General features: G+C 43.6%; 1 protein-coding gene and 1 long non-coding RNA gene across 2 annotated transcripts; one reads left to right on the top strand and one right to left on the bottom strand.

Moving 5' to 3' along the window:
• Positions 1-1,057: 1,057 nt before the first annotated feature.
• TXNIP (thioredoxin interacting protein) lies at positions 1,058-8,015 on the bottom strand. The gene is made up of 8 exons (XM_069218246.1): positions 7,462-8,015; positions 5,797-5,869; positions 5,527-5,674; positions 4,855-4,957; positions 4,486-4,742; positions 4,151-4,319; positions 3,531-3,685; positions 1,058-2,744 (listed from the first exon to the last, which is right to left on the bottom strand). The coding sequence occupies exons 1-8, from the start codon at positions 7,709-7,711 to the stop codon at positions 2,709-2,711; spliced, it is 1,191 nt and encodes a 396-aa protein (XP_069074347.1). The 5' UTR covers positions 7,712-8,015; the 3' UTR covers positions 1,058-2,708.
• Positions 8,016-8,743: 728 nt separating this feature from the next.
• Positions 8,744-22,937, top strand: LOC138268522 (uncharacterized). Its single transcript, XR_011200021.1, has 2 exons — positions 8,744-8,828; positions 20,158-22,937. It is a non-coding gene; the product is annotated as an uncharacterized lncRNA (long non-coding RNA).
• Positions 22,938-26,328: the final 3,391 nt, after the last annotated feature.

Raw genomic sequence — 26,328 nt, 5'->3', positions numbered from 1 at the left:
CTGCATATGATTTAGGGTTTAAATGCTTTATTCATGTCTTCTACCACTAGACCTTGGAAAGCGCGATTTGTAACTATAATAAGAACAAATGCGTCCATGGGGCCCACATGTGTTGCAGGTGCTGCCGGAAGCCTGGATTTCAGAATTCCAAGGCTTCCTGGTCTTGATTCCACCACTCTGCATCATTTCCTACTTCTTCATCCTACTCTTGCAGACTAGTTTTCATCTTTGTTTTCTTCCTTTGGTTACTATTTTCCCTTCCCCAGTCTCAATTTATCCTTTCTCTGTGAGTGATCAAAACCTGATGAAAAACAAGCCCCTCCGCTAAAGATTAGCACCAGTGCCCACCGCCTGTACATATTGTGCCCTGGGCTTGTGTCCAATAATTTTATTATTCTAGATGAGATGACCTCAATAACTGGATAAATATTCCAGATGATGCATAAGCGTGCTCTGGGATTTAGCAAGACCCTCTTCAGAGCAACACCCCCCACCCCCCGCCCCCCGCCCCCCCCCCCAAAAAAAAAAAAAAAAAAAAAAAAAAAACACACACACCTGTACACTCTTTGACCTGAATGGTTAGCAGTGTCCTACAACCTTGCTGCTTATCTTCTCAGGAACAGCACTTTCACATTATTTAGGATTGTCAATTAATATAAATAACCAATGTGAATGACTCAGTTGCACATTCGTGGTTAGATTGAAAACCACCCTGAGCTCTCAAGCCTTCACCATGAACCCAGGATAGGGGGAATGTTCGGGTTTTCACATTACTTGTACACTTCAGTCATCAGAAATTACCATCCATGGTGGCTCACATTTTGCCTTGGGGGTGGTCTGAGTTACGCCTATGGGCTGTGAAAGTTATAAGTGTCTTTGTGGCCCACTGGAGTCGAAGTTGTTCGAAGACTTACTTCTTGTCAGCGAATTACTATCTGCTCTGAAAATCAACTAAGGGAGACAATGTAGTCATTGTATGGTTTTTAAACGAGCACTTTCCCACAACTGCTCGTACCTCCCTGCATTAATCTATTCAGACAGCAAACAAATCAAAGTATACAGTTTTTATGTTTATTTAACAAAAGAAAGCCCGTTCGGGCAATATCGTACAAAATAAGTGCTTTGAAAACAAATATACAAAATAGTAATACAAAATAATACATTATCAGAGGCAGCAGAGGTAAGACTCTTGACATGCAGTGCTCAGTTACAGTACAATACAACAAAAATGAAATAAGTGCATTGTTCTCGTTACGCCTACATCCCTGAAGACTTGCACGAAGCAGTGGTAAGAGCCTGTTACAGTACTCTAGGGCTGTACCAAGGGGCACAGTATGTGGGGGTGGCACTAAGGACCACACATTTATGGCTTTTGATATCAAGGTCTTTGGTCGGTGGGTATTTGAGGTGGGGGCACAGAATGCATCACGCCTTCCCTCACGAGATGCTCCGTGGATTGCATTTATAGCGCCGGCTCCATGAGACGGATGCAAGCAGTTAACCACAAATCGAGAAAGGCCACATCAGGAGTTGCAATAGCGAGAAAATAGGTTATTCTGCGTCTTGTCTAATGAAATGTTAGCTTACATTCTTGAGGACAGGAGTGCAGTCAACACTTTGACATGTACAAACTAAATAAGTGCTACAAAAAAGTACGATAACACTGTTTTTGATAACCACAGTGAAGCAAAGGCAGCAAATCTTGAAATAAATACAAAAACACAGATTTGGAGAACAATTCAGTCGTATAAAGTAAAAGAACATGCAATGTAGTAACACAAACCACCCAAACTGCGGTGGAGAAGACTCTTCATATCGAATGATGTTGCTTTCTGGGGCTGAAACATTGAGGCCGGTCGTGGTAACATTTTTGGCGACGAAGCTTTTGCTTCCCCCGACAACGCACCCCATTTTTAAAGTAATCTTCCTGTTCTCCCTCATTTCCACATTCTCTAGGTCGCAATATAATTCTCAGTTGTCACACCTTTCCCCCCCCTCCTACAGTTTGTCTCTCTTTCTGGAATGCCAAGAGTCTAATGTTAACTTTAACTTTCTAATCACCAGGCTCTAAAATCCCCTTAGTGGTCAGTGCCAGAAAGCAACAATTTTAGGGCAAAGGAAAAAACCTTGTGAACATTTAGACCTTTTAACAATAAAAACAGAGGACGCAAGTATAAATATACATTCTTATAAGCAAACAAAACATTGATCTGTAAAACAGGCATTGCCATGAACACAAACATTTGGTGCGATATTAAGTCTTTGCGCTTCAATCTAACTTTTAATGTGTTCTTGCGGTAGGCCATGATCTATGACCAAACATGGCCGGTTTAACTTATTGTAGTCCAGTCTTTTTTGTCTACTGTGACCTCGCGCCTTGGCACTTTCATGACTCCTTGTGCTCTTTGGTGGGTGTAGAGACTTGAGGCATCAGCAAGGATAGCTCTTAAACAAGCCCATAAGAGCAGCCAGAACAACCTACGACTATTATTTCTACTTAGAGACTCATAGTTGGCAAGACTTAGACAAATGGAGTCATTTACTGCGCGGTGCCTTGCTCTCCCGCTCACTGGCACTTTGTCAGGAATAGTCCTAAGTGCTTTAAACAGTACACTGGCAACGTCCACCGTACTTGCGTTGATCGCTGTGCATAGGTTAAGTCCAGCAAAGTAGATATACTTTACAGAAGAGCTGTTGTTTTTCAGTCTTTAGCGCGCACAGTTGTTGTTGCAGTTAGCATCCGTCTGAAAGGAAATAAAAGGCAGTTTGTTAGCATTTCTTCAAAAAGTTACTTGACTTTCTCAGTGTAAGACCCAACCCCTGACTTTCTCAGTGTAAGTCTCTAATGCTTGATGCAATTAACTTTTCTTTTCTTCGATACTGCACTTTAATGCAAAACAGCTACTTTTCATGAGTACTGTGCGGAGCGACATGGAGGATTATTTATCATGGCATTTTGGAGCACCTTAAAATAATATTTTTTTTAATAATCTTAAATGCCTTTGTGAATTGGCCCTAAAACATCCAAGGTGGGAAACAGAATGTTTAGGCAACTGCCATATGCAATTAGAACAGAGAGAAAGAAGTGCTGTGCCCCCTACCCCCCCCCCCCCCAAATACAATTTTACTAATAAGGAGTTGGAGGTTGTGGGGTCTATTCACAAAGCCATCTGAAAGTTTAACGAGCAGGCTGAATTTCTACTACTCCTACTTAAATGCATTAGTGAACTGGCCCGTTATGTTTGATATTCTTAGAAACCATAAAACCCTCTGATCTCACACTAGCGCCATTTACCTTCTGCTCCAATATATCTATGTTATGTTGTTGTTGTCGATGATACAGGATAGCAGGGATAATGGATCTGAGATAGTATAGGGTTTTTACATTCTGTGTCAATGGGAAAATGTGTTGGTACATGAGGGCCTATTTTCCATGATGTGCTACTAGATTGGCTAGAAAGCCCACGGTGGTCAGGTCATGTCTTATTGCTAAACGCAGCGAAACGTCGTACAGTGAACGCCGCACTCACCTCAGTGTACATTGGTGGAGGCATGTACTTGAACTCGGGGGCATACATGAAGATGGGACTCTCGCAGCAGGAGCTGTCCAGCTCATCCAGAAGGGGTGCAGTGGGGCTATCCAACCTGTGGTCCTCGTGCACAATGTCCAGGTAGCTTGGGGGTGCTGCAGAAAGAATAGGCAAAGCCTTGGTAAGCATGGTTAAGGCTACGTTTTGGACAAAAAGAGTATTGGCTCACTGGCTGCTAGAATATCACGAAGACACTGTCTGCCCTAGACAACTAGGCCTTCCTTAGCAACCATTATATGTGGTCTAACAAGATGTTAAGGCCGCCTCTTGTACGCCTGACAAATTTTGAATATGGTCTATCTTGATTAATTATTAATACTAATTAATTGACAGCAAACCACCAAAATTAGGAACCCTCTCTGTTAAGAAAGGGTTATTTTTGCACAGAAAAATATGTTTTACTAAGGCCATTTAAGGAAGAACTATTCTATTAGACATGGTGGCATAACTCTACGGAGTCAAGCATTCTTAAGCAAGAAGAATTATTTAACGCACAATTAGCTTAACATTGCACAAAATGTGCTCTGCATGTTTAAGGCCTGCACCAAGAGTGAACCTACCTTCTGGTGTGCCGGGGATGTTGAGGTCCACCCAGCTCATCTCCGAGCTGACCTGGCTGCTCTGGCTGGCCATGCTGGACGAACGGCTGCTGAGACCAGATGAGGTGCTGCCAATCACCAGGGGCAGGTCCAGGATGATCTTCTTGGACCCTGGGACGCTGACGTAAATCTGAATTTAACAAGATGGAGGTAAAGTGTTAGGGACCCCATAGTGCACACCAATCCTCATTCAGTCACACAATCAACGCTTTACCCACTAGACCAGGAAAACTGGCTACTAAACTGCAGGAGCGACCACAATATATTTCCGATTAAAAGGACCCTGCGGCACTCACCAGAAGAGAGTATTCCACGCGCAGGATGTGGCAGCCAAGGATTGATGGCTTGATTTTGGGGACTCTCAGGCTCTTCCCTCGCCACGAGTCGGTCATGCCGGAGATGATGTGGTTGCCCCTCACACTGCACAACTTTTGAGTAAACACCTTGGTTTCCCCTTTGGCCAGGTAGGTGTGCTTGGCTAGGATGGCTGCTTTAGGCACTACGATGCGAGAGCAGGTGTTCTCGAAGTCGGCACTGATGCAGATTTCATCTCCTACAGAGGAGAAAGCAATGACTTTGTTATGGACACCTGTGGTGGAACCTAAAACCTGCCTTTTAAAGTATTTCGCATTCCCTGTGCTCAAGAGACAACTGCAAGGACCTACCTTCACAGAAGCCTTTCCTGTTGATGCTGGCGCTCAGCGACACGCTCCCGTCTGGGATAAAAAGGCACGTTGTCTTCTTGTTTTTCTTGCCAGAAACTGGGCACTGCAAGGAGAAGAGCGCAAAATTGTTACAACCTGAATAATGGCTTTTATAGCTTGTTACAAAGTGTCAGAGCCCATTGTTGCAGATTCAAGGTTTTGAAATAAATTGCTTAGTTGACCTTTCACATATATCGCTCTGGCTAAGCAATACTGATGCATTTAACACAAACTTTCCACTGCAAGAATCCAAGTACCGTAGTACGCAGTTACCAGTCTAAAATACTTATGCAATGCGCATAGGCCATTGGATCTTTAGGGAAATGTGTACTTACATAAATAATGACCTGAAGAACTAGAAAAAGCCATCCACTGCTCTAATCTCTTGGAAATCATTGTGAAGGCATTTCCCTTAATGCCAGTTTCTGGCTCCCGTTTAGGTCTGCTTGTTTATTATCCCAGGATCTAAGTCCCTAGCTTCAGGCTACCAACCCAGGAAGTGCAATTTAACATTTCACTCTGCATGAAAACTATGGATGGCACGTGTGCTATAGGCAACCGCATGCCAATTGTCGACAAAATCTTAACATTGAGAGAAAAGCAAGAGATACATTCTTTAGCGAGGACAATTACCATTAAATCAGGAGTGTTCACGTCCACCAAATCCACGACTTCGAAGCCTTTTTGTATTTCCTGCGCGGGCAGAGATGGACGGTCCAGACAGATCTTCACGCAGTAGTTGACGGAGCCGTACTTTCCTTTGAAGGTGCTTCCAAGAGGCCTAAAGGACGAGAACGGAGAAAAGAAGGTGGACATTAGATTGCAAGAGAGGCCTGACAGTGGATAAAACAAGAGATCTAGGCTCGTCTATTAACAAGGGGTGGCAGACATGTAGATACCTACCCTTTAGGAAGCTCAAAGCTGAACTTGTACTCGTACTGGTTTCCAGGCCTCAAGATGACAGAGCCGTCATTGTCTGCAGGAAAAGGGAGAAACAAAAGATTGAGTTTATTAGCAAAGAAAAAAAGTCTTCGACATGGCATGGCACAACAACACTATTTAGAACACCCTGGACTATTTATTCGCACATTCAATAAACAAGCACGTATCTTGAATGAACTGGTACCAAAATAAAGAGAAATATTGATTTGGAACATGAAACACGATGTTAAAGTCTTGTTGGTCATAATATCTCTGCAAAAAGAGGTTAATTAGTCAAAAAAGTGTAGTAGTCTAACTAGCTCCAATGTTTCAATTGTGACTTTGTTCTTTCGCAGCTGATAAGAGTAGATGTATTTCCAACGCCTGTCTGCGGCGGATGGCAATCCACAGACGGAGCCCCCCTCCTCACTCCCACCCATCCAGGCGGGCTGAAATAGATACCTGCTGGGGTATTACCAGGGCCACCTCCAATGACTGTCAAGCCACCTGCTGCAGCCTGTTTAACTTTTATGCAGAAGGCCCTACTGTACTCTAGAGTTATGTGTCAAAGCGCCACGCCCCTTGCACAATAAATCACTTAAGCCAACCGTAGGCAATACTATCAAATAAACTCTAAAAGCGCAACCATACCAGTAACGCACCATGGAAAGGGCCACCCAGGACAGCGCCCAGCGACTAGCCAACAAAAGTCAATGATAAACATGGTTTTTGACAATGTTTACCATGTGAAAGAGCTCACTAGACAGCAGCACCAAACACTAGGTAACAGAAACAGTAATACTAGAGGACGGAGAATCAAGAGACAATTATAAGCGATTCTCCGAGGCACTTGCTGTTCCACCGCGAGCCCTGCGACGTCCTAGCTCAGTGAATGGCGAACACCCTGCGGAATCGATGCACAAATCGCATATGGATGGCTGCATTTAAGTGCAGTGTCACACACCATGTTTTGGTTCGCAGGATCTAAATTAAGATGTGTACTTTCACATTACCGTTTTCCTAGCCTCTGCACAATACAATGATTGAGTAATCAACTGTGCGAAAAAGATAAATTCAGCTGCTATCAGTTGTTGGGAATGTGCTATTCCACGATAAGCGAAAAATAGGCGTGAATATGAGTGATGGGTGCCTAGTTGCGTAAGAGTGTCTGTTCTTGAACTGTGATGGAAATCACTCCGAGCACAGAGCAAGGCGAGCTTTGTGCGAATAATTAAGGAAGATGCCGTCCTTGGTAATTCACAATGAAACAACGTATAGCAATATCATGCGCACTGTGCACTAGCCTGAATGTCCACACAGATGGACAGGGAGAGACAGCTGTGACTTTAAGGCTAACATTTACTTAAAAATATACCGCATCAAATGGATATACTATGTACCTTGCAAACATTTCAAACTAGTGAAGAAACATCATAAAGTTTTAAAACAATTTTAAAATAATAGTACATTCATGTTCTATTGTTACGCAATACATACATTAAATAGGCTTATTTACATGTATGCTTAACTAGGAATACCCGAACAGCAGGTGTTAGACACTGATATTGCATGGGTATTATTTCTACATTACACACACACACACTTTAGTATGACAAGCTCCACTCCCACATATTTCCCGGTACTCACCACAAGCCTGGTCTTCCATCCGTAGGGTGTCCTGGATCTGCAGGTACTCCATCTCCTGCTTGCACTGGTGCGAGCCCTTGGACCAGAACACCTTGGCCACCCCAGTGGCCAGCAGCCGGACAGCGCTAACTCGGGTCACCTCGGCCACCGTCACCAGGACGCGGCCAACCACCTTCTCGCCAGGACAATAGACCTTGCCTGGCTCACTGAACGTCACCTCCATGCTTGGGCACCTCTTGAACACCACCATGATGAACAAATGAAGGGTCAAAGGCGGACACTAATTGGAAATTATCAAGCGAGGAATATAGCTCTCTTCTAATTAACCAAAGCGTTTGGGCAACCAAATCCCGGTCCGAATAGAGGCGTTTCAGGCCACTGAATGATTTATATATAATTAAATTGTCTTGCTATCTGCAGCTCAGCTACCTGAACGCGCCTGGGACCAGAGAGGTTGTAAACACAAGCGGAAGCAGGCTCCTTTTATATGCGCGTCGAAGCAGTGACTTGTTATTCTATCAGCTCACTGCCATGTGCTCGGAGAGTGATCGGCCGTGACCGCCGCGTGCACAGTAGCCTCATTGGCCGCTAAGCAGCAGCGCTGCAGCTGTTCAACCAATGAGAAGCAAGCAGCGGCGCGTGGACAGCGAGTGCCAGGGGCTGACAAGCACAACAGAACAGACTGGGTTTCCCCTGGTGTGATGAAACAGAAGAGGGACAACGAAAGCCCGTTGGTGGTTGTCAGCAGCGCTGACAGCCATGTTTAAGAGACCAGTGTCTAAAGCAACACAATGGGGCATCTTCGGCAAAATAAGCGACAGTCATCTATCCTTAGGTAAAGTCAGTTGAGCAATGCAGCAGCGGCAGCCTTGTACACCATTTATATAATTCTGTAAACCAACGAGCATTTAAAATTAAACAATCCACCAACTAACCGCAAGAGAAGCAGTTAAAGAACACTACCGGAGTCTCGGATCCTGTGTTTTCTTTTAATAACTAGTGCATTACGAGGCCTGTAGAACAGGTTCACTTTATTCAATTGAACCAAAACTTTGAAAGCACTTTTTTATGAAAAGAAAACTGCCATGAACGGAGCTTGCGTCCATGGTGCCCTAGTGCCATTAGGCACCCTGTAATTTCAGGTAAATTGCGAATGATTAGATGCTTTTGCACCTTATTGAAGAGTACGGTTTCACTTCCGTTTCTGACATATACCTGCGCACATTCCACAAGGCACTGCTCGGGTTTCTGCACAGCTGAGCCTTCCTCGATGGACCACCAACGAGTGACACCCCGAGCACCCAATGAACGCTTAGGAACGTCTTAGCATTCCACAGTGCTATCCAATCGGAGCGGCGGCAGAGGAGGTATTTAATGTTCCCGTCCTGGCAGTGCGTGTTTTTTGTTTTTGGGTGGTGTTAGCACGTTCGCTCGAGGGGCTGGGTCAGTGTGTTTAGAGATAAAAGGCAGTAAAATAACTTGACTTCTGTGGCTCTACGAGAAGGCAGGGTTGTTTTTCGCAGACAGGGGCGTGGGACGGCTTTTTGTACGCCAGGCTGTTAATTTGGGGAGCGTTAGCCCAGGACGATAAAGGAATTTTAAGAATCTTACGTGTGCGCATACAGTCTTTGAGCATAGCTTTGATAAGAGAAAAAATGTACTAACTCGATGATTTATGTTTCTGAGGGGCGGGGAATCCAAGAACTTAAACATTTGTCAGCCTCTGCATCGCTATCAACTGCCTCCCTACACGTAACATGTTTTTCTATTTATTTAATCATAACGTTTCAAATAGAAATTGTGTGCATTTCAAATAGAAATAGTGTACGTTTCAAATAAAAATTGTGTACAGACGATATCACTAGGTATAGCTGGGGTCGTTCACATACCCCAATATTGAACAACATTTCATAGTTGCGGCGAGGAACTTGGATGCTGTTGTGTTAATGTTAAACGCGAATACATTCATCTTAATACATAAACAACTAAACCTAATTAGATCAAATAGCACAAACCTACATATTTGCAACATCTGAGGACTATGTTGGGCAGAATTGCTTTTGACCTCCAATAGTAGGTGATGGACGAGGGCCTCTTTAACGCCCTGGAGGGAAGGGCTTCCTTGGATGATTGTAACAGTATTCTGGCATTAGGGTCCTAGAGGTTTAAACACCAGACCTTCGATGCAGCGCAGGGTACTTAGTGAGAAACTAGAAGGTTCTCATTAGAAGTTCATAAGCGTTGGGTGGGAGTAGAACAGACTGATGAGTCAGAGAGTTAGAAGGGGGTATGCCACTTATAGCTTTAAACACGATCACTGGTAGCTAGTTGAATAGCAATAGGATGAGGTAGAAGTTTCTCTAGGGAGATCGTATAATGTTCTTTTTAGAGTTTAAAAGAAGGAGTATTGGGATGGCCTCTAGTACGCTCTTGCAATAGTCCAGAGTGCCTTTGGCTGCGTGGAAAGGAATGAATGAGAAGGTCTTTTGTATATTTAACACCTGATGCCCGTTGCAATAATACATCCAATGAAGTCAGAGAAAAAACAAGAGCAGATATCCTACACATGACAGGGATGTTTCAGGTTCATGTAAAAATGTTGATCACTCAATCAATATTTGTATATTATAGCTTTGTCACCCCTAGGGGAATCTGGGCGTGATATTTGTTGAAGAGCCAGGTCTTAGTTTCTTCCTGAAATCTGCCCAGGAGGGTGCTGTTCAAAGATGGAGGGGTAGGTCATTCCAGGTCTTGGCGGCGATATAAGGGTGGAATTTCAGTCGATGATTGATATAGGCCTAAGATGACCAAAATTTGAAAGCCAAAAACCGGCACATTTCACAAAATAGAAGGAAGACTACAATTTTACTTCAACCCTATGTACAAAATGACAGCACCCATCAGCGCAGACTTACAAAAGAGGCGATAGGAACATAAAATGCAATTTTTTAAGCCAGTAATATGCCTGTTAATTAAATTGCTTTCGTATAACTACTTGTCACTATCTCTGCTTTGAAAACCATAGAAAGTCACCTCCCACCATTTTCTGTCGACCCTCTCTAAAATCCGTGACATGAGCTAAATTTCCAAAAATCTGCCAGGACAGCAGGTGAAATACCGGGGCTGCCCCAGCAAATCCGGGACGCCTGGTTACCCTATGTAGGCCGAGCTTTGTAGGTGTGCGTGAGGGTCTTGAACTGGCTTCTTTTCTGGGTGGGGAGCCAGGGGAGGTTTCTGAGGTGGTGGGGAGGGTGATATGGGTCTGTTTGGGCGGGGGGTCCAGGATGAGTATGGCTGCAGCATTATGTATGATCTGTCTGGTCAGATTTTGTTCATGTCACCTTGGGACAAAGAAACATGCGTAACTGGTCCATACAGGTGCTTTTACCTTCAACATTGATATAGGGAATCCTGAACCCCTTTGGAAATAAACAAAACTATTACTTTTTTTGGCGTTTTGTGATCTGGATATTGATTACACAATGGTAACGAAAATCAGTTTCTACTGAGAAAGGGACTCACCCATTCTCCAGTGAACCAATTTTTTGGGCTTCTTGCCCTTCTATTTTAATTTTTGGGACCTTTTTAACTCTGGCTGGGATGCAAGACCACATAATGTGCAGATGTTAGAAGTTGTAGTACCAGCATGTCGGGAAGAAATCACATTCTCGCCGCCATGGAAGATGAGTGTGAATGTATTTGCTGAGGTTAATGTAAAATATTGAATGGATGAGTTTGCAGTTTTTTGTTCTAATTATTGACATCTAATGAAGTAGTCAACACGGACTGTAAGGGCATTTTACACAAGGTTAAGAAGAATGAGACTGAGTAAAACTTGAGTCTGATCCTCGTGTTTTTAGAAACTATACATCTAATGAAGAATGCTGGCTTTTATCAGCCTTCCTCCCCCTTTTATTTCGACAACTGCTTGGTTAAACAGTGCCTTTTTTCTTTGAGTTACATCTAGAATTTCAGTTTCTTACTTAGCAGAGTTCTGCTAGCTTTCAAGGGCAGTTACTGTCCTTGATCGAGTATGTCAGTGAGTAATATCACCTCACTGACTGGTAGGCCCAAAGAATACTGCTTGGTAGAGGATTCCTCCCTGACACTCAGTAAAGCCATGTGTGACTTCAGTCTTGTCCCACGTACTCCCATCTAAAGTCATGATCTTAAGAGCGCCAGGCTCTGCTCCTAGAATCACCATGTGTTTTTAAACCACATCTCGAACTACTGTGTTGCATTTATCCCTAACCATGAGCCTTAACAGTGAGTAAACATGGGGTGCAAAGTGAAAAAACATACAGTCAACATGACATTTTAAAATAGGGACTCTGGCTTCTGAGAGTGACATACTTAAGAGGCAGTCCTTTTAACTGTTTTGCAAAAGTAGAAGCTGACAGCTAACCTTTAGGAAACCACCATTTGAATATTAAAGTCAGAATGCCAATGTGAATATTCATTATGAAATGCCATAGTTTCAGCACCTAATCAGTTCCTTTCCAGTAACATGAAGCACGACCAATATTGTCTGTGCAGTGACCATGAAAAAATGAGCATATGTGCGTTGTGTGCTCTCAGCACATTGAAAGTAGGAAAAGTGGGCTTGTGGTATCAATTTGGCTGACACGTAGGTTTGTGTTCCTCTGACACAGGACACTTACTATTGAACAAGTTGAGTTTTTAAACTTCATAACCTGGATAGATTTTTCTAGATTTCAAGCTTTGTGGGATTCATGTTCATTACGCTTGCAACCTCATTTTAAAAAACATTGAGGAATGTTTTTCAGCCATAACAGTGCCCTGGATGAAAACAGTGGCCTCCTCACTCAGACTGACGTGTACAGCTAATCGAGGGAGGTTAGCACATTATTTATGTTTTGAATCCTTGTGTCATGTCCTTGAAGATGTGCTGTCCTGAAGAACCGCACTGTCTAGTGTGATGGATCGACAGTACACATCATACACAATGTTTAGGCTATCTTTCAAATAACTTCTCTTCTAAATGTTATTGTTATTTGTTTTTTGTTCTTCGCATGAGCAGGACTCAACCAAAGAAAGTAAAGGAATTTGAGAATGTTTACCAGCACATTTCGCAATCCAAGTTCTCCCAGATGGTCGCGTGACACAGTTCATTGTAATCGGCATTAGAGTAATCTAGGAAGGAGTTCTCTATTTGCCGCAGAAAGATAGTTAAGTGAGAGCACTGACTGCAGGAGATGTGTTTGCAACCTGCATGTTGTAGGTTTGAACCCTAACATTTAATCTTCTGAGTGGCAGTGTGTGAAACATTGTCCTGAAACACAACATCCATCCATAGAGAAGTTTGTCTGGCAGAACACATTTGATACTTTTTGTGGGAATGTACTTACCCGGGGGAACGTCTTGCAAATTTCACAGTGTTCGTAGAATTTTTCTGTTGCAAAAAAGGGTTAGTGTTGTATTTCACATATACAAAAAAAGCAGGGGACTGATTTGGAGATAGATTAAAAGGGTCTTCACGTTGGTAACAGTCCACACAACCTCCCTTTGCATGGGAATGGTTTCAGTTGTCAGGGCCATTGGTTTCAAAGTGTGTGCTAGCATTAAAAGTTTGTAGTTTGTCCTACCTACAGTCCAGCCTACGAGCTGAAAGTGTGCTAGAGCTGTGAGTAGCTAACACAACTGGGCAGACCAGTAGCTAAATCCCCCTCCTCACCACAGCTGAAAGCTAACTGATTAGCAGAGCCCAGAGTCACCAGAATGAGGGCTCCTTTAAACCAACCACACAACACTCTGCAACAGGCCCTTAGTTTTGGAAAGGGGAACAAAGTACCCACTTTTATCTGGTGCCCTGTGGGTTCTGTGAGCATTGCACATTTAGGGCATGATTTAGAGAGTGGCGGACAGGTTACTTCATCACAAACGTGACGGATATCAGATCTGCCGCCTTCCGATCACCCTAGGACATAAATGGATCGTAATACGGTGGAAGGGATATCAGTCACGTTGATCCTCCCTGCCAAACCCTAAATGAGGGCTTAGTCTTTTGAGTAGCAGTGTATGAAACTTTATAATTAAACGCTAGGTCCACCTACTGAGAAATTTAGTTGGTTGAATAAATGAGCTACCTTTTAGGTAATTTGTTCAGTTGTTCAGCTCGGAGACGTTTTGCAAACTTCACTGTGTTTGTGTATTTTTTACCTCAGGGCTTCTTGTTTCACATTGGGCCAAGGGTTCAGGGCTTGGAGCTGCCCATCAACCAAGGGCTCAGGACTATGATTGATTCCAGTGTTTAAGGTTTTGAGTTGAGTACAAAGCTTAGAACCTGAGTTTCTATTTGTTCTCAGACCTAGGGTTTCTATTGCTTCTAAGGCTTAGGACATGGGTTTCTACAAGTTTCTGGGCCTAGGTTTCCAATCGGTTGTAAGAATTAGAGGTTGGCTTTCTATTGGCTTGTGGTCTAGCGTTTCTATTGGTTCTGTGGCTTATGGTTTCTAGTGGTTCCAGGGCTTATATTTTTATTGGCTCTAGGATTTAGACGTTTATTGCTTCTGTGGCTTATGGGCTTGGGTTTCTGTTAGATATGAGCCTTGGAGCTTCCATTGGGCCATGTCACCAGATCACTAGTGCTTCCACTTGTATTTAAACAGAGGTTTAGTGCAAAGATCTTCAAATTCAGGGTGGGCATTACTGAAGTTGCCCTTATTCATCTCAGGTGAAGTGCCATGATCTGACCAAGGGGAGAATTTATATAGCCTTAGGGTGAGAGACAAAAATCGCGCCTGAAACAGTGTTGTGTTTTAGTGAAATAAAACAGGATGGCACTGAGCTACCCTGTAATGGGCCACGAGTATTGTCTTATTAACTCACTTCCTGGTTTGAAGTAAGTACAAATGTAGTGGGTATGTGGGTAGAAGGACCTCAAATAACATTCAATTTTAAATTTGTAGATTTCTTCCATGGTCAGGTTGTATTTAAAATCTGTTTGAGGAGCCTCAACATTAAAACTGATGTACATTTGACACTGATTTTGGACAGCGCTTATAATAACACCAGTGCGCCTCCGTGGCCTGCACTGTTGTTTATGTTCCAAATCCAGGTCACCGACTTTAGTAAAGACTTTAATTTAATTTTAGCGCCAGGGGTTTTTATTTTACCGTGTTTAGTGTTTCCTCCTCTTTTGACCCCAGCCACAGTAACCCTGCCTTGCTTCTGTTCCTGGCTTTGGATGTCAGCATTCCACGGATGCCAAGAAATACTTGGCAGTGCCCGGGCACTCAGGGTGGATGCCGCTCGCTGCACGTTCACACTGAAACATAATCCCCGTGAGTTTTATTTCAGGCTAATTACACTCCGACCCCCTTTGGTGTTGAAGGAACTCCCGACAAAAAGGCTAAGGCGGTTTAGCTGACATTGACTGGCCTACCGAACCACTAAAGCAGCTGAAATTGATTGCTTCTTGCCCTGCCTAGTTATTTTTTAAACTGTTTGGCAAGTGGTCTTTGAGAGTAAGGCTGTAACTGGCTGAGATTTGGTTGTCTGTTGTATTAAATCCCTTGGTTAGGATTGGAAAATTGACATCTACTGGAAGTGGATTCATTAGGTCGAAGCCTACCAGACAATGCAGATGTCTACTTTGTTAACAACATCTTGGGGACATTCGGAAAGCTTCCTTGGAAATGTATTCCGGTCATTGATTACCACTGGTTTTGTGATTTGTAACTCACATTTTCTGGTTTTCTGTTTGCTGCCTTTATTTGTTTTAGGCTGTCCAGCTTGAGTTTGTCCCTTTCCTTGCCCAACCTTTATCTATAGTATCCTTCTGAGTGCTCTCTTTCTGTGCCTTTAAATCTTATTAATATCTTGTCACATTTTCTGTGCATTCAAAGTTAAATATCAGGCTTTGTCTTCCTATAGAGCTTGATGTTTACTTTTCTTTCTCTGGCTTCAAAGTGAGAGGATTTAAGTGAAAGCATGCTGGCTACTGGGGGTAACTCTGAAGTGTGGTGGAAACAAATATTTTAATACCATTAAAACAAATCAATACACAAGTTGATGACATTTCCACATATAGTATGTGTGCTGTATACTTTTATCAATAAAACTGTATGTCTGTGCAAATGTAAAGGTCATTTCAATTGAAGATGCGTTCTCTGTAATGCCAGTACACTACTACACCATACATACTCCACTTACCCCACTCCACTCTACTGTGCACCACTCCATGGCACTGCACTCTACTCTGCACCCCTCATTCTAGGTCACTCCACTCTACGCCACTCCACACTGCATCAAAGCACTCTACTCTGCACCATTCCTCTCTGTACCACTCCAGTCCACCCTGCATCACTCTGTGCCCATGCAATCTACCCCACTCTGCTCTGTTGTGCACCACCTCACTCTTCGCCATTGCACTCTAAGCCACTTCACTGTAGGCACTCTACTCTGCAACCCTGCACTCAATGCCAATGCTCTCTACTCTGTTATACTCCATACCAGTGCACTCTGTGCAATCCACTCTACTTTAATCTACTTTCCAACACTGCACTCTATGCCACTTCATTGCACAACTGCACTCTGTGCCACTGCACCCTATACCACTGCACTCTGCCCTGCAGCACTCCACTCTACGCCACTTCACTCTACTTTCACACAATCTACTGTTCAGCACTGCTCTTTATGCCACTCTACTCAATGTTCTGCCTCTCTACACTACTCTACTGTATGCCGCTGCACTCTGTGCCAGTTTACTCTAAACCGCTGCTTTCCATCCAATGAACTCTACACCACCTTACTCAAAACCAGTTCCTTCCAAGCCAGTGGACTCTATGCCAAGTACTCTGCACCGCTACACTCTACACAAGTGTACTCTACTCTGCAACACTTTACACCACACACTCTGCACCATTGCACTCTGTCACTGCACTCTACACTACTCTATTCTACTCTGCACCACTGTACCTTAAGCCACTGCTCTATACAGCACTTTACTCTGCAACACTCTGCTGTACACCACTGCATTCTACACCAGTGCACTCCACTCCACTGTATTCTAAGACACTGTACTCTGCAAGACTGCACTCTCTGCCACTGAATTATATGCTACTGTGCACCACTGCACTCTTTGCCACTGCACTCTGCTCCACTTATCTCTATGCCCATACACTCTGTGCCACTCTAATCTCCCTGCCCTGGTGCACTCCATGCCACTGAACTCTATATGACTACGCCACTGCACTCTATGCCACTCTACTCTACACCTTTGCACTCTGTCCTGCACCACTGCACGTTACCCTGCACCGCTTCACTCTACTCTACTTTCTAAATGGAACGTGTTTTAATGATCAAAGTTTTATTACTCCATAGTTAAATGAAATGCAACATTGTGTATTTACAATCCTGATTATGCTGTGTTTTGTAGCATTTATCCCAAATAAACCCTGAGTTGAATTGAAATACACCCTCTTAAGACTATAAGAGTGCTTTGCAAAAAAGTGTTACATCTCCTGCCGGGCACTTTCCGTGCTTTGGGCTGTGTCCCGTTTCTCTAAAGATTCTTCTGGATCTTTGAGAAAAGGCAATAAGTGCCTAAGAAATAAGAATTACAAGACGTACTTATTGCCTATTACATTTTAACACATACCCTCTAGAGGAGACAAACATGTAATCACTGCCTTGCTGCAGAATGGCCTCATTGTGGATCATAAATTGATCTGAATTGAGTTGATGAAAGTGCTTTCAGCCCACAATGCAAAACATGGCTGCCTTTCACACATAGGATTAAAACCAAAATATAAAACTTCAAAAAAGTTTAAGACTAAAATCCTATAGTCAGTAAAATGAAACCAAATATATCCTGCCCAAAAAGACCAAGGACATAAAGCAGTGGTCCTACTGCTGACAGTCGGTGTGACTCACAAAGTAAAAGAGGCTAGCAGATGTTAACACTGAGATTGCTCTTGTTAAGCAGTCTGAAGCTTCGTGCGACTATCCCAGGTGAGCTGCAAGTAATAGGCCTGCTACCCTGGTTACTTGTCCTGCAATGTCACTTAGAAGGAATAGATGCTCCACCTTATTTCCAGGTATCTCTTTGTGCAGCATCTTAACTTTTTGTATTGGACCTCACCTTCCCATAAAGGCCGCAGGCCAACATGAAATTTTCCAAGTCCTCCTTTTCACCACAAAGGCATTTAACTATAGCCTCCGGGTTGTGTCCATTTTGGATCTTTTTTAGGAGCAAACACCCCCAAATCCCCAACCCCTGCAAGCCACCGCCTCCCATCAGACTAGGGCTAAAAGTCTTCTTTCTCTGTGGTTTGTAGCAAGACGAGGTATTGTTGAGCTGGGTTGAAACGGATCAAACTAGCCAACCTAGGAAATCATTTTTAGATTTCCAAGGGAAATAAATATTTATTGTTGTTTTAAGATCGATTGGTTATATCGTCTTGCGTGACAACTAATTTAGGTTCATGGGTGGCAGTAGGCGCAGCCTCTCTGCTTCCTTATTCAATTGAATCGAGTAGCTATATTTAGTCTGCGTAGAGAAATGCTCTTTTCATATTTTGTCCATCAGGTGAGTAGTTCTTCAACTCACCCTTCTCTGTAGGCCCTTGTGTGGGGTGTCTGGCAATTAGACTCAATTAAGGAATAGCCAAGGTCTGTCTCTAGTACTGCTGTAGGGAAACTAGCTGGTAGCTTGATCAATGATTTCCAAAACTTTCTCCTGCAGCGTCCTATGGATTCTCTTGACCCGTTGAGACCCCACATAGGAAATTTGGCTTTTCACTTTTGCACGAAAAACTCTGTCTATGTAGCTGGAGAACCTGTGATTGTGCTTATACACCATCCTCAAAATTTGCAAGTGTGGCAGCTTGAGTTAACTGTGGAGGTTTGGATGTGAGTTTTCCATTGAAGTGTATTACTGATTATCAGACCTTGATATTTGGAAGCTGACACTTACTTTAATTTCTCCAGGTTGATAAAGAAGGAGGGCTTCTTTGTACACTTGCTCCTATAAATCATTATCTTGGATTTGCAGGTGTTAAGTAGCAAGGTATTTGTTTTACAGTAGATTTCCATCACCAGAAGCTGGGCCTGCAAAGCTTTAGGAGTTTATGTAATGAGAATAGTTATCTGCATGCAGGAGGGCTGGGATATTAAAGCCCTTAATTGATAGAAACAGCTAACACTCTCAAGACTTCTTCGTATATATAAGAAATATAGACAGAGAGCAAAAGTGATGCCAAAAGGCAGCCCTGCTTGGGCCCCCCCCCACCCCCTCCCCCACTATTGGTATATAATTTCCTACTAACATGCCACTTTTGGCTGAGTCTCACCTGGGCGGATGTTCCGGAGTGTAACATTTGAATTAGTGGCAAAAGCCTCTGTGCGCACCATATGCCATTTTTCCCATAGGCGGTTTCTTTATACCCAATGGAAGACAGATGAAAAGTCTAAAAATGCCACATACAAGGGCATTCTCTTCACTGTGCTGATCTTGTAATTTAACGGTAGGAATGTAAAAATCTGGTCGATAGTTGAAAGCCAGTCGCTGAAGCCGCTTGTATCGGTGAAAGGATACTCAAAAAAATTCCAGTCTGTGTCAATTAAATTTACTGGTCGTAGGACTTTTAGTCATGTTTTTGACCTTTCTTGTATAGGGAAACAATAATATTGTTTAGCCAGGCATTGGGACGGTGATGAAGCACAATTGCCCTGAAAAGCTCTGCAAGAATTTCTGCCCACCATTCTATATCGGGAAGAAAGATCTTAGAAGGAATCATGTTAGGGCCCGGGGCCTTTCTTCTATGAAGGCTTTTATTGCTTCGTTCATTAGGGTCGAGTGCAGAAGCGCTCCATCCCTGTTGTAATCTGTCTTTGGGCTTTTAACCATGACCATGTGACTCCTGTCACTTTCATTGGTTCAGTGGGCTTGCCTTTAAAAATTGGCTTGATTTCATTAGTGAAAAGCATGCATACGTCATGCCTTTTCCGGTGTTTAGCCCTCCTCGAGAGCACTGGTAAACTACTGAAAACATACGAGGCTCCATGTTTTCAGCCTGGTTTCTGCACTAATTTATCTTTTTATTTTTCACGCAGCACGATCGCGCTGGGTTTTACATAGCACGATCGCAGGGCAGGGTATGTTTTCTCTCTACATGCTTGCACCAGCCACCACCCCTCACCCCTAAGCTCGGCCCCTGGGATTTTCTAGGCGTGCTGCCACACCCTTCCAGGGCATGGCACAGCACAGCAGGGCTCCTTGTATCCCTCTAGGGAGTTAGAGTCAGAGTACAGAATGCAGGGAGCGCAATATTCAGTTAGGCAGCAGAGGCTAATCAGAGTCCCATTTGCAGTCAGTTGACTGTCCGTCGGCCATGACAGTGAGCTATAGAGCTACAGACTTGCTGGATTACAAGGCTGTAGGACTGAGCAGTGTAAACTCGACTGGCCCTTGCCTGTACTGCCTGAGAGGCTCGGGTTTGCTTAGTACTCAATGCATGCACTATGACAAGGGTACCCAGATGACCATGCGGGAAGCAATGAAACACAAGGGCAAATTGGGGCATTCAAAGACGTTTGGGCATCTCAAGTACCCCAAGCACAAGCTCTATATAACACACAGTCGAAAGAAACAAGAAAAAAAAGTTTTGGTCACCAGGGGCAAGGAGGCACACCATAACAAGTGACTGTTTTTCCTTTTCTCTTTTCTTACAGCCCCGGGATAAGAGGCAACAGGCAGCAGCAAGGTTTCCCTCAGGTTTCCCAAAATGGCTCCAAATGCCTCCAAGACAGATGGCCAGCGGTGCAGCAAGCAGCGGCAGCAATATGACGACACGGAGTGAACACTGCTGCTGTTGCTTCTGCTGTACTCAGTGCTGTAGGAACATCTGACGCCCCTCCCACCACACCCCAGACCCTCCTTGCGTTGACCTGCACTGACGTGCGAAGCGAGGGACAGCACTGTGCTGGGGGTCCGATAGATGCCAATGGTGCACAGGTGGAGGTAAAGGCGAGCCAGGAAAACAGGCACGGAAGGAGAGTGGAAAGCGTGCAAACCGTTTCGGCAGCTACGCCGACGGCTTCCGCCCACAAAGCACCATCGCCACATCACACCTAGCGTTCTGACTCCCTCTAACCTGGATCATGAGCCTCTCTTGATTGATCACTTTCACCTCTGCTTCCTGCAGCTGCTGAAGACAAAGGACGACACAACTAAACCTACAGGCCTGTGCGTCTGTTGTGCCTTATCCAATGTCTTCATCAGTTCGATTGCCCACTGTAAGACTGAATTACGGAATACCCAAACCGTGCTGGAACTACCATAGGAGACCCTTTTCAAAAACAATTTCATGGTTATTGAATGCTGAGATTTGAGTCAGTGTGCTCCCACCCTCCGTCTGTTTAAAAAGGCTTCCCTCAGCAAATGACCTGACGAGCTCTGGTTGAAGCACCTGTGTGCCAGTGAGTAATATGAAGACCCGAGAAGACTTTGGCAGCATTTCCGGCAATCCCGGAAAAAAAGCCTTCTGCTCTCTGCTGGTGAAGGACTCAATCCAGAAACACATGTCTAGGGCTTGATATCATTAGCTCCACCAACAAGGGTGAAAACCTACAGGCTACCACTACAGTAAGCGTGAACTAATACCGCATTTACCATAATGCATTGGGGCAAATTGAATGCTGGGATGTGAGGCAGTCTGCTCCCACCTTCCTGCTGTTCATGGTAAAATATGTAAAGTCATTTCCAACCTTTTCTAAAACGAATGAGCAAAACTTTGAGAATTCGAAGCAAGGTAGCAGGCTGTGATCCACAGGAATGAAGAATGAAGATGCCTGCATCAGTGGGTACCCTTCCAGTATCTCTTGAAGAACGTCATACTGCAAGACATTTGATGAAATACTACTCTTAGAGATGGATGGCGTTCAGAATTAGTTCACAACACCAAACCTGGTAGGCTACAGGTGCTCCGCCATTGTCTCAGGCACCATGGGGGCATACCACTGATTCTTTAGTCATTTTACTGAAATCCAGAAGTCTCTAAATTATGGGTAGTGCAGAGTCGTCTCTTGTGGTTCCTGTCCTGCTGTTTCAGAGCAAGAATGACAGACTGTGTGTGCCACATTTTGAAGACCTCTTCAAAGACCTCCTGGTCCACTGTGCCTGTCTTTCAAAGTCCTCAATTGTGGCCTAGTTGCTGGATGGAGTCTGATGAGGAACTACAGAGAGACCACTAGGACTGTATCTTTAAATTCAAGCTCTGGTTGGTCTCCTCATGCCCTGCTGCACATGTTGTGGGACTACAATGCATGCCTATTATTTTGAAAGGGCTTTGACGTGAGGCCTCCCTACTGACCTATTTTCACCTCCTATGTACTCTTTGGAAGTTATTTTGTTACTGTTTCTGACCTGTACAGTTTGAGAGAGGGTCACCTTCTTTTTTTTTTTTTTAGGGCTAATGATATTCATTAAACAACATGCAATCTATCAGGCCACATTCCCACCCATTGTTTATAGCTGATCATGCCACTTAAGACAGAACCCAGCATTATGGAAATCAGCCAAGGCCCTGCTTATACACAAATAATCCAACTTGAACTGCCAGGCCAGGTTCTTTCTACAGGAAGCAAGCAACCCCAGACCTCATCATCAGTTGGCTTCCGTAAATATACTTGTCCCGGCCACCTACACTTGTGTTGTGTACATGCTCGCCAACCTTTTAAGACTTGGGTTGATATTTTATTATGGTGGGGGGGGGGGGGTTATTCATCTTGCAGCAAGAGTGCACCCTTTATGATCCTGTTGCCCATTGGCAACTGGCACCGAATGGAACATTAGAATGGCTGGGAGCACCACCAAAAGCAGTTTTTACCTGGATCAGCTTGGACATAAACCAGTTGTTTTTAATCTACCCCAACGCACTGTCGGTGTATTGCAACTTAGGTTGAAGGTTTTCATGTTGATTATCCTACAGAACATCGACCCAGAGAATATCATGGTACAAGAATATCAAAGACAGAATGCTGAGGGACAACAAACAAAGCAGTTTGCTAAAGACATGTTGGGGACATCTACAAAGTTAAACTACTAATGTGTTCTGCCTGTTGCTTGTCAACTGCTTTGTGGTTTGTAACTCAAATGTTTTTGCTTTTCATTTGCTAGATTTATTTATTTTAGGCTGTCCAGTTTATGTTAGTACCTTCCTTTGCCCAAACCTTATTTACAGTATCCTTTCGAGTGCTCCCATTATGTAAACAGGCCTGCGGATACTTGTTTCTATCTTCACATTTGCTGTGCATCCAAAGACCGAGGTCAAATGTCAGGCGCTGCCTTCTGAGGGTGCTTGTTTACCTTTCTTTCTCTGACTTTAAAGTGAGAGTATTTATTTGTCAATCTTGCTGAATAGTAAGGGTAGGAAATAGTTTTTCCTAGCACACAACACCATTGAAATGAAATGTGTGAGTGTTTCAGAATAAATTGGAATTTGGAACACAAATGTAGCACTTTTCTTTTTTATTTCTGAAGTGTGTTTCCACACATTTTCATCTTTGCACTGTATTTTTTTTTATTAGTAAACCTTTATGTCTGTGAAAATGTAATGGTCATTTCAATTGAAAATTTGTTGTCTGTAAGGGCAGTGTGTGACCACACCATGAATACTCCACTCTGTGCCATGCCACTCTGCACCACTCCACACCACTGCACTCTACTCTGCACCACTCCACTTTACACCACTCCATGTCACTGCACTCTGCACCACTCCACTCTAGGCCACTTCACGCTACACATCTCTACTCTATGCCAGTACACTCTTTGCCACTTTACTCTACACCACTGCATTATTTGCCACTGCACTCTAAACCACTCCAGTCTAAGTCACACCAATCTGCTCTGCACAAATCCACTCTATGCTACTGTATTCTATGCCACTCTGCAACACTGCACTCTACGCCACTGCACTCTATGCTAATACACTCTACGCTAATGCAGTTTACTCTGTAACACAACTCTGTGCCCCTGCACTCTATGCAATCCACTATATGCCACTCTAATCTACTCTGCACCACTGCACTCTATGCCACTGTACTCTACATCACTCTACTCTACATCATTACACTCTGTGCCACTGCACTCTACCCAGCACCACTCCACTCTGTGCCATTTCACTCTGCTCTGAAGCAGTCTACTCTATGCCACTCTACTCCACTCTGCACCACTCCAATCTTTGTAACTGCACTCTGCACCACTGAGCTCTTCTCTTAACCACTGCGCTCTACACCACTGCACTCTACATAACTACACTCCACGTCACTGCACTGAATGCCACTCAAATCTACTCTGCACCTCTGCGTCACTCAGCCATATGCCCCTCTACTCAGCACCACTGCCCTCTGTGCCACTGCACCATGCACAACTGCACTCAGCACTGTACTATGCACCACTCTAATCTATGCCACTTTATTTTACTATGTTGCATTACACGCCGCTGAATTCAGTGCCACTGCATTCTAAGCTGCTTTACTCTGCAGCACTCCACGCCAATGCACTCTACACCACTCCACTCTATGCCACTCAAGTGTATGCCACTCTAAGCGACTCCACACTATGCCACTCCAATTTATTCACTCTACCACGCCACTCTGCAACACTCTGGTCTACTCTTCGCCACTCCACTCTGCGACGCTCATTGTCATTCTCCCCTGCGCCACTTTTAGCCATTCTGAACAGCAGCCACGCTGGTGAACAACGTGGCTAAACCACGTTGGCAAAGCCAATAGCTTCTGCATAGGCGAGACCTTCTGGCTTTGCCTGTTGTAGTTTAAGGAATTAGGTGGAATTTCAGGTAACTTTTTGGAAATGTTGCTTGATTGCTGAAATGCAAATCACGTGAAGTTCTATTGATAACGGTACAAGAGAGCATTTAAGATGATAATTTAAAAAAACTGCAACTCCACCCTCTGCGCGGGAGAAGGCATGAAAAAAATCCGATTTAACAGCCAAGTAGAAAATAAAGAACAGCAGGGCAACCCATGTCCAAGCCATGTTTCTGTAATTAGGTTAGGCCCAGGTCCTGCTGTGCCCAGGAGTTAATTTAAGGAAATTAGAATGTGCGTCTTGTGTTACTTTGGGAGTTTTATAAAGCGGTTGGAGGAGCCGCGAGAGCCGTAATTGTTTGGACAGTAACTTCCATTTGTAAGCATGTGATTTTTAATAAGATGACCAGGCTCCACTCTTATTGGCTGCATCTCGCTCGCTTGTCGCAAAGTTAATTTCTAACATAAGCAAACTGAGTTTCAGCTCCCCACTTAGTTTAGCGACCCAGTTAATGCAGAGTCCATCAGCCATCCTCTTTATAAAACTGATAAGACTAGATCCATGGGTTACAACCTATAAGGTATAAGTATTTTAAATGTAAAGCTGACATTTCCTACATTTGTGCATATATAATTCTACAGACAGCGGAGAACAAATTCCTAACATTGCTTTCTACCTTCATTCCATCTCTGGTCCTTTAGGTTAGTGGCCACATAAACAACTAGACCTGTGTCATAGTGACATCTGCTGGCCATTGAATGTAACAAAACCTATAACTTCCTAGCAGCAGTGTCAAAACATGATTTTCGTTTTAGGTCTCGCCTAAGAGCTCGATCTGTCTCGATGGAAATGACCCAATCTGGGCACACTACAAGCTTACAGTGGGCTTTTCGCCTGCCCTTTGCCTACCCTTGGTTGGCTTATTGTCACGCTCGTTTGCTTTTTATTTTTGTGGGTTTTTTTTGGTTGAAGAACTCCAGGAGAGTGCATGTGTTTTCCAGCTGTCTCATGCATGTGCACCCCTCCCCACTCCCCCAGGCCAAATACCCACCATCCTGCGATCCGTCTTGCTGTCTACCTCGTCTTGGAAAGCACAGCTGCCAAGTGTTCAGATTGCAAACCTGTGGCATTTTCCTACTTTCAAAATGTGTATAAGTGACATACTATCGCCAAATGTGACACTACGAGTCACACTTTCTCTTGATTAAAACTATGCAATGAAGACCATGTAAGAGATAAATGTCAGAAAATACACATTTTGAATAACGAGAGCCATAAAAAGGGCCTTGAAACTGCAGAAAAACCCTTGAAATTGAAGTTCGGAAACCTACTTGGTGATTAATGCCCTTGCTAGAGAACCCAGAGGCACAGGCTTGACTCAGCATAAAATAGCTTAGTTGGTTAAAACACCTGCTGCAAAGCAGAAGCATAATTGCAAATAGACCTCATTCAGGCGGCAGAGCCCCGATTTTGTAAGCCCAAAATAGCTCTATTTTAGCTGCCTCCTGTCTGAAATTGCTGCTGCTTCAGTAGAGGTCAATGGGGAAAATACGTACCACCGATTTTTTTCTCAAAATCTCCCACATTCCTCTTCTAAAATGTTGGCATCTACGCACACAGTTTAACGTGCAGGTCACATATTTATAGTTTATGCATCCTGCTTTTGCTTCAGATTTTTTTTTTTTCATCAGTAGGTCGTAAGTATTAATCGTACTACAGCTCAGCGAGTTCTGAACTGGCACCAGGGAGCTACATGCAAATCGAAGTGGACGAGTATAGAATGTTACTTTTATTCTCAATCTTTCATTAAGCTAAGGATGGTAAAAAGGGTTATTTTGGGAAGTAATAAATACTTATTACTAAGTGCTAAAATACATTATATATATATATATATATATATATATATATATATATATATATATATATATATATATATTGAAATATATATTAATATACACTTGCACGAAAGCATGTATTCACACAAATATGTGTGTTAATTAGCTACACTTGAGTTAATTGGAGAAGGTGCAAAAATGTGTACATCCCTCGCCTGATTTCAAACAGGGCCTGGG

Source organism: Pleurodeles waltl, chromosome 12, assembly GCF_031143425.1.
Source record: "Pleurodeles waltl isolate 20211129_DDA chromosome 12, aPleWal1.hap1.20221129, whole genome shotgun sequence".
In the NCBI taxonomy this organism is placed as follows: Eukaryota; Metazoa; Chordata; class Amphibia; order Caudata; family Salamandridae; genus Pleurodeles; species Pleurodeles waltl.
The sequence above is the reverse complement of the archived record's forward strand: the minus strand, read 5'-3'. Positions and strand labels throughout refer to the sequence as shown.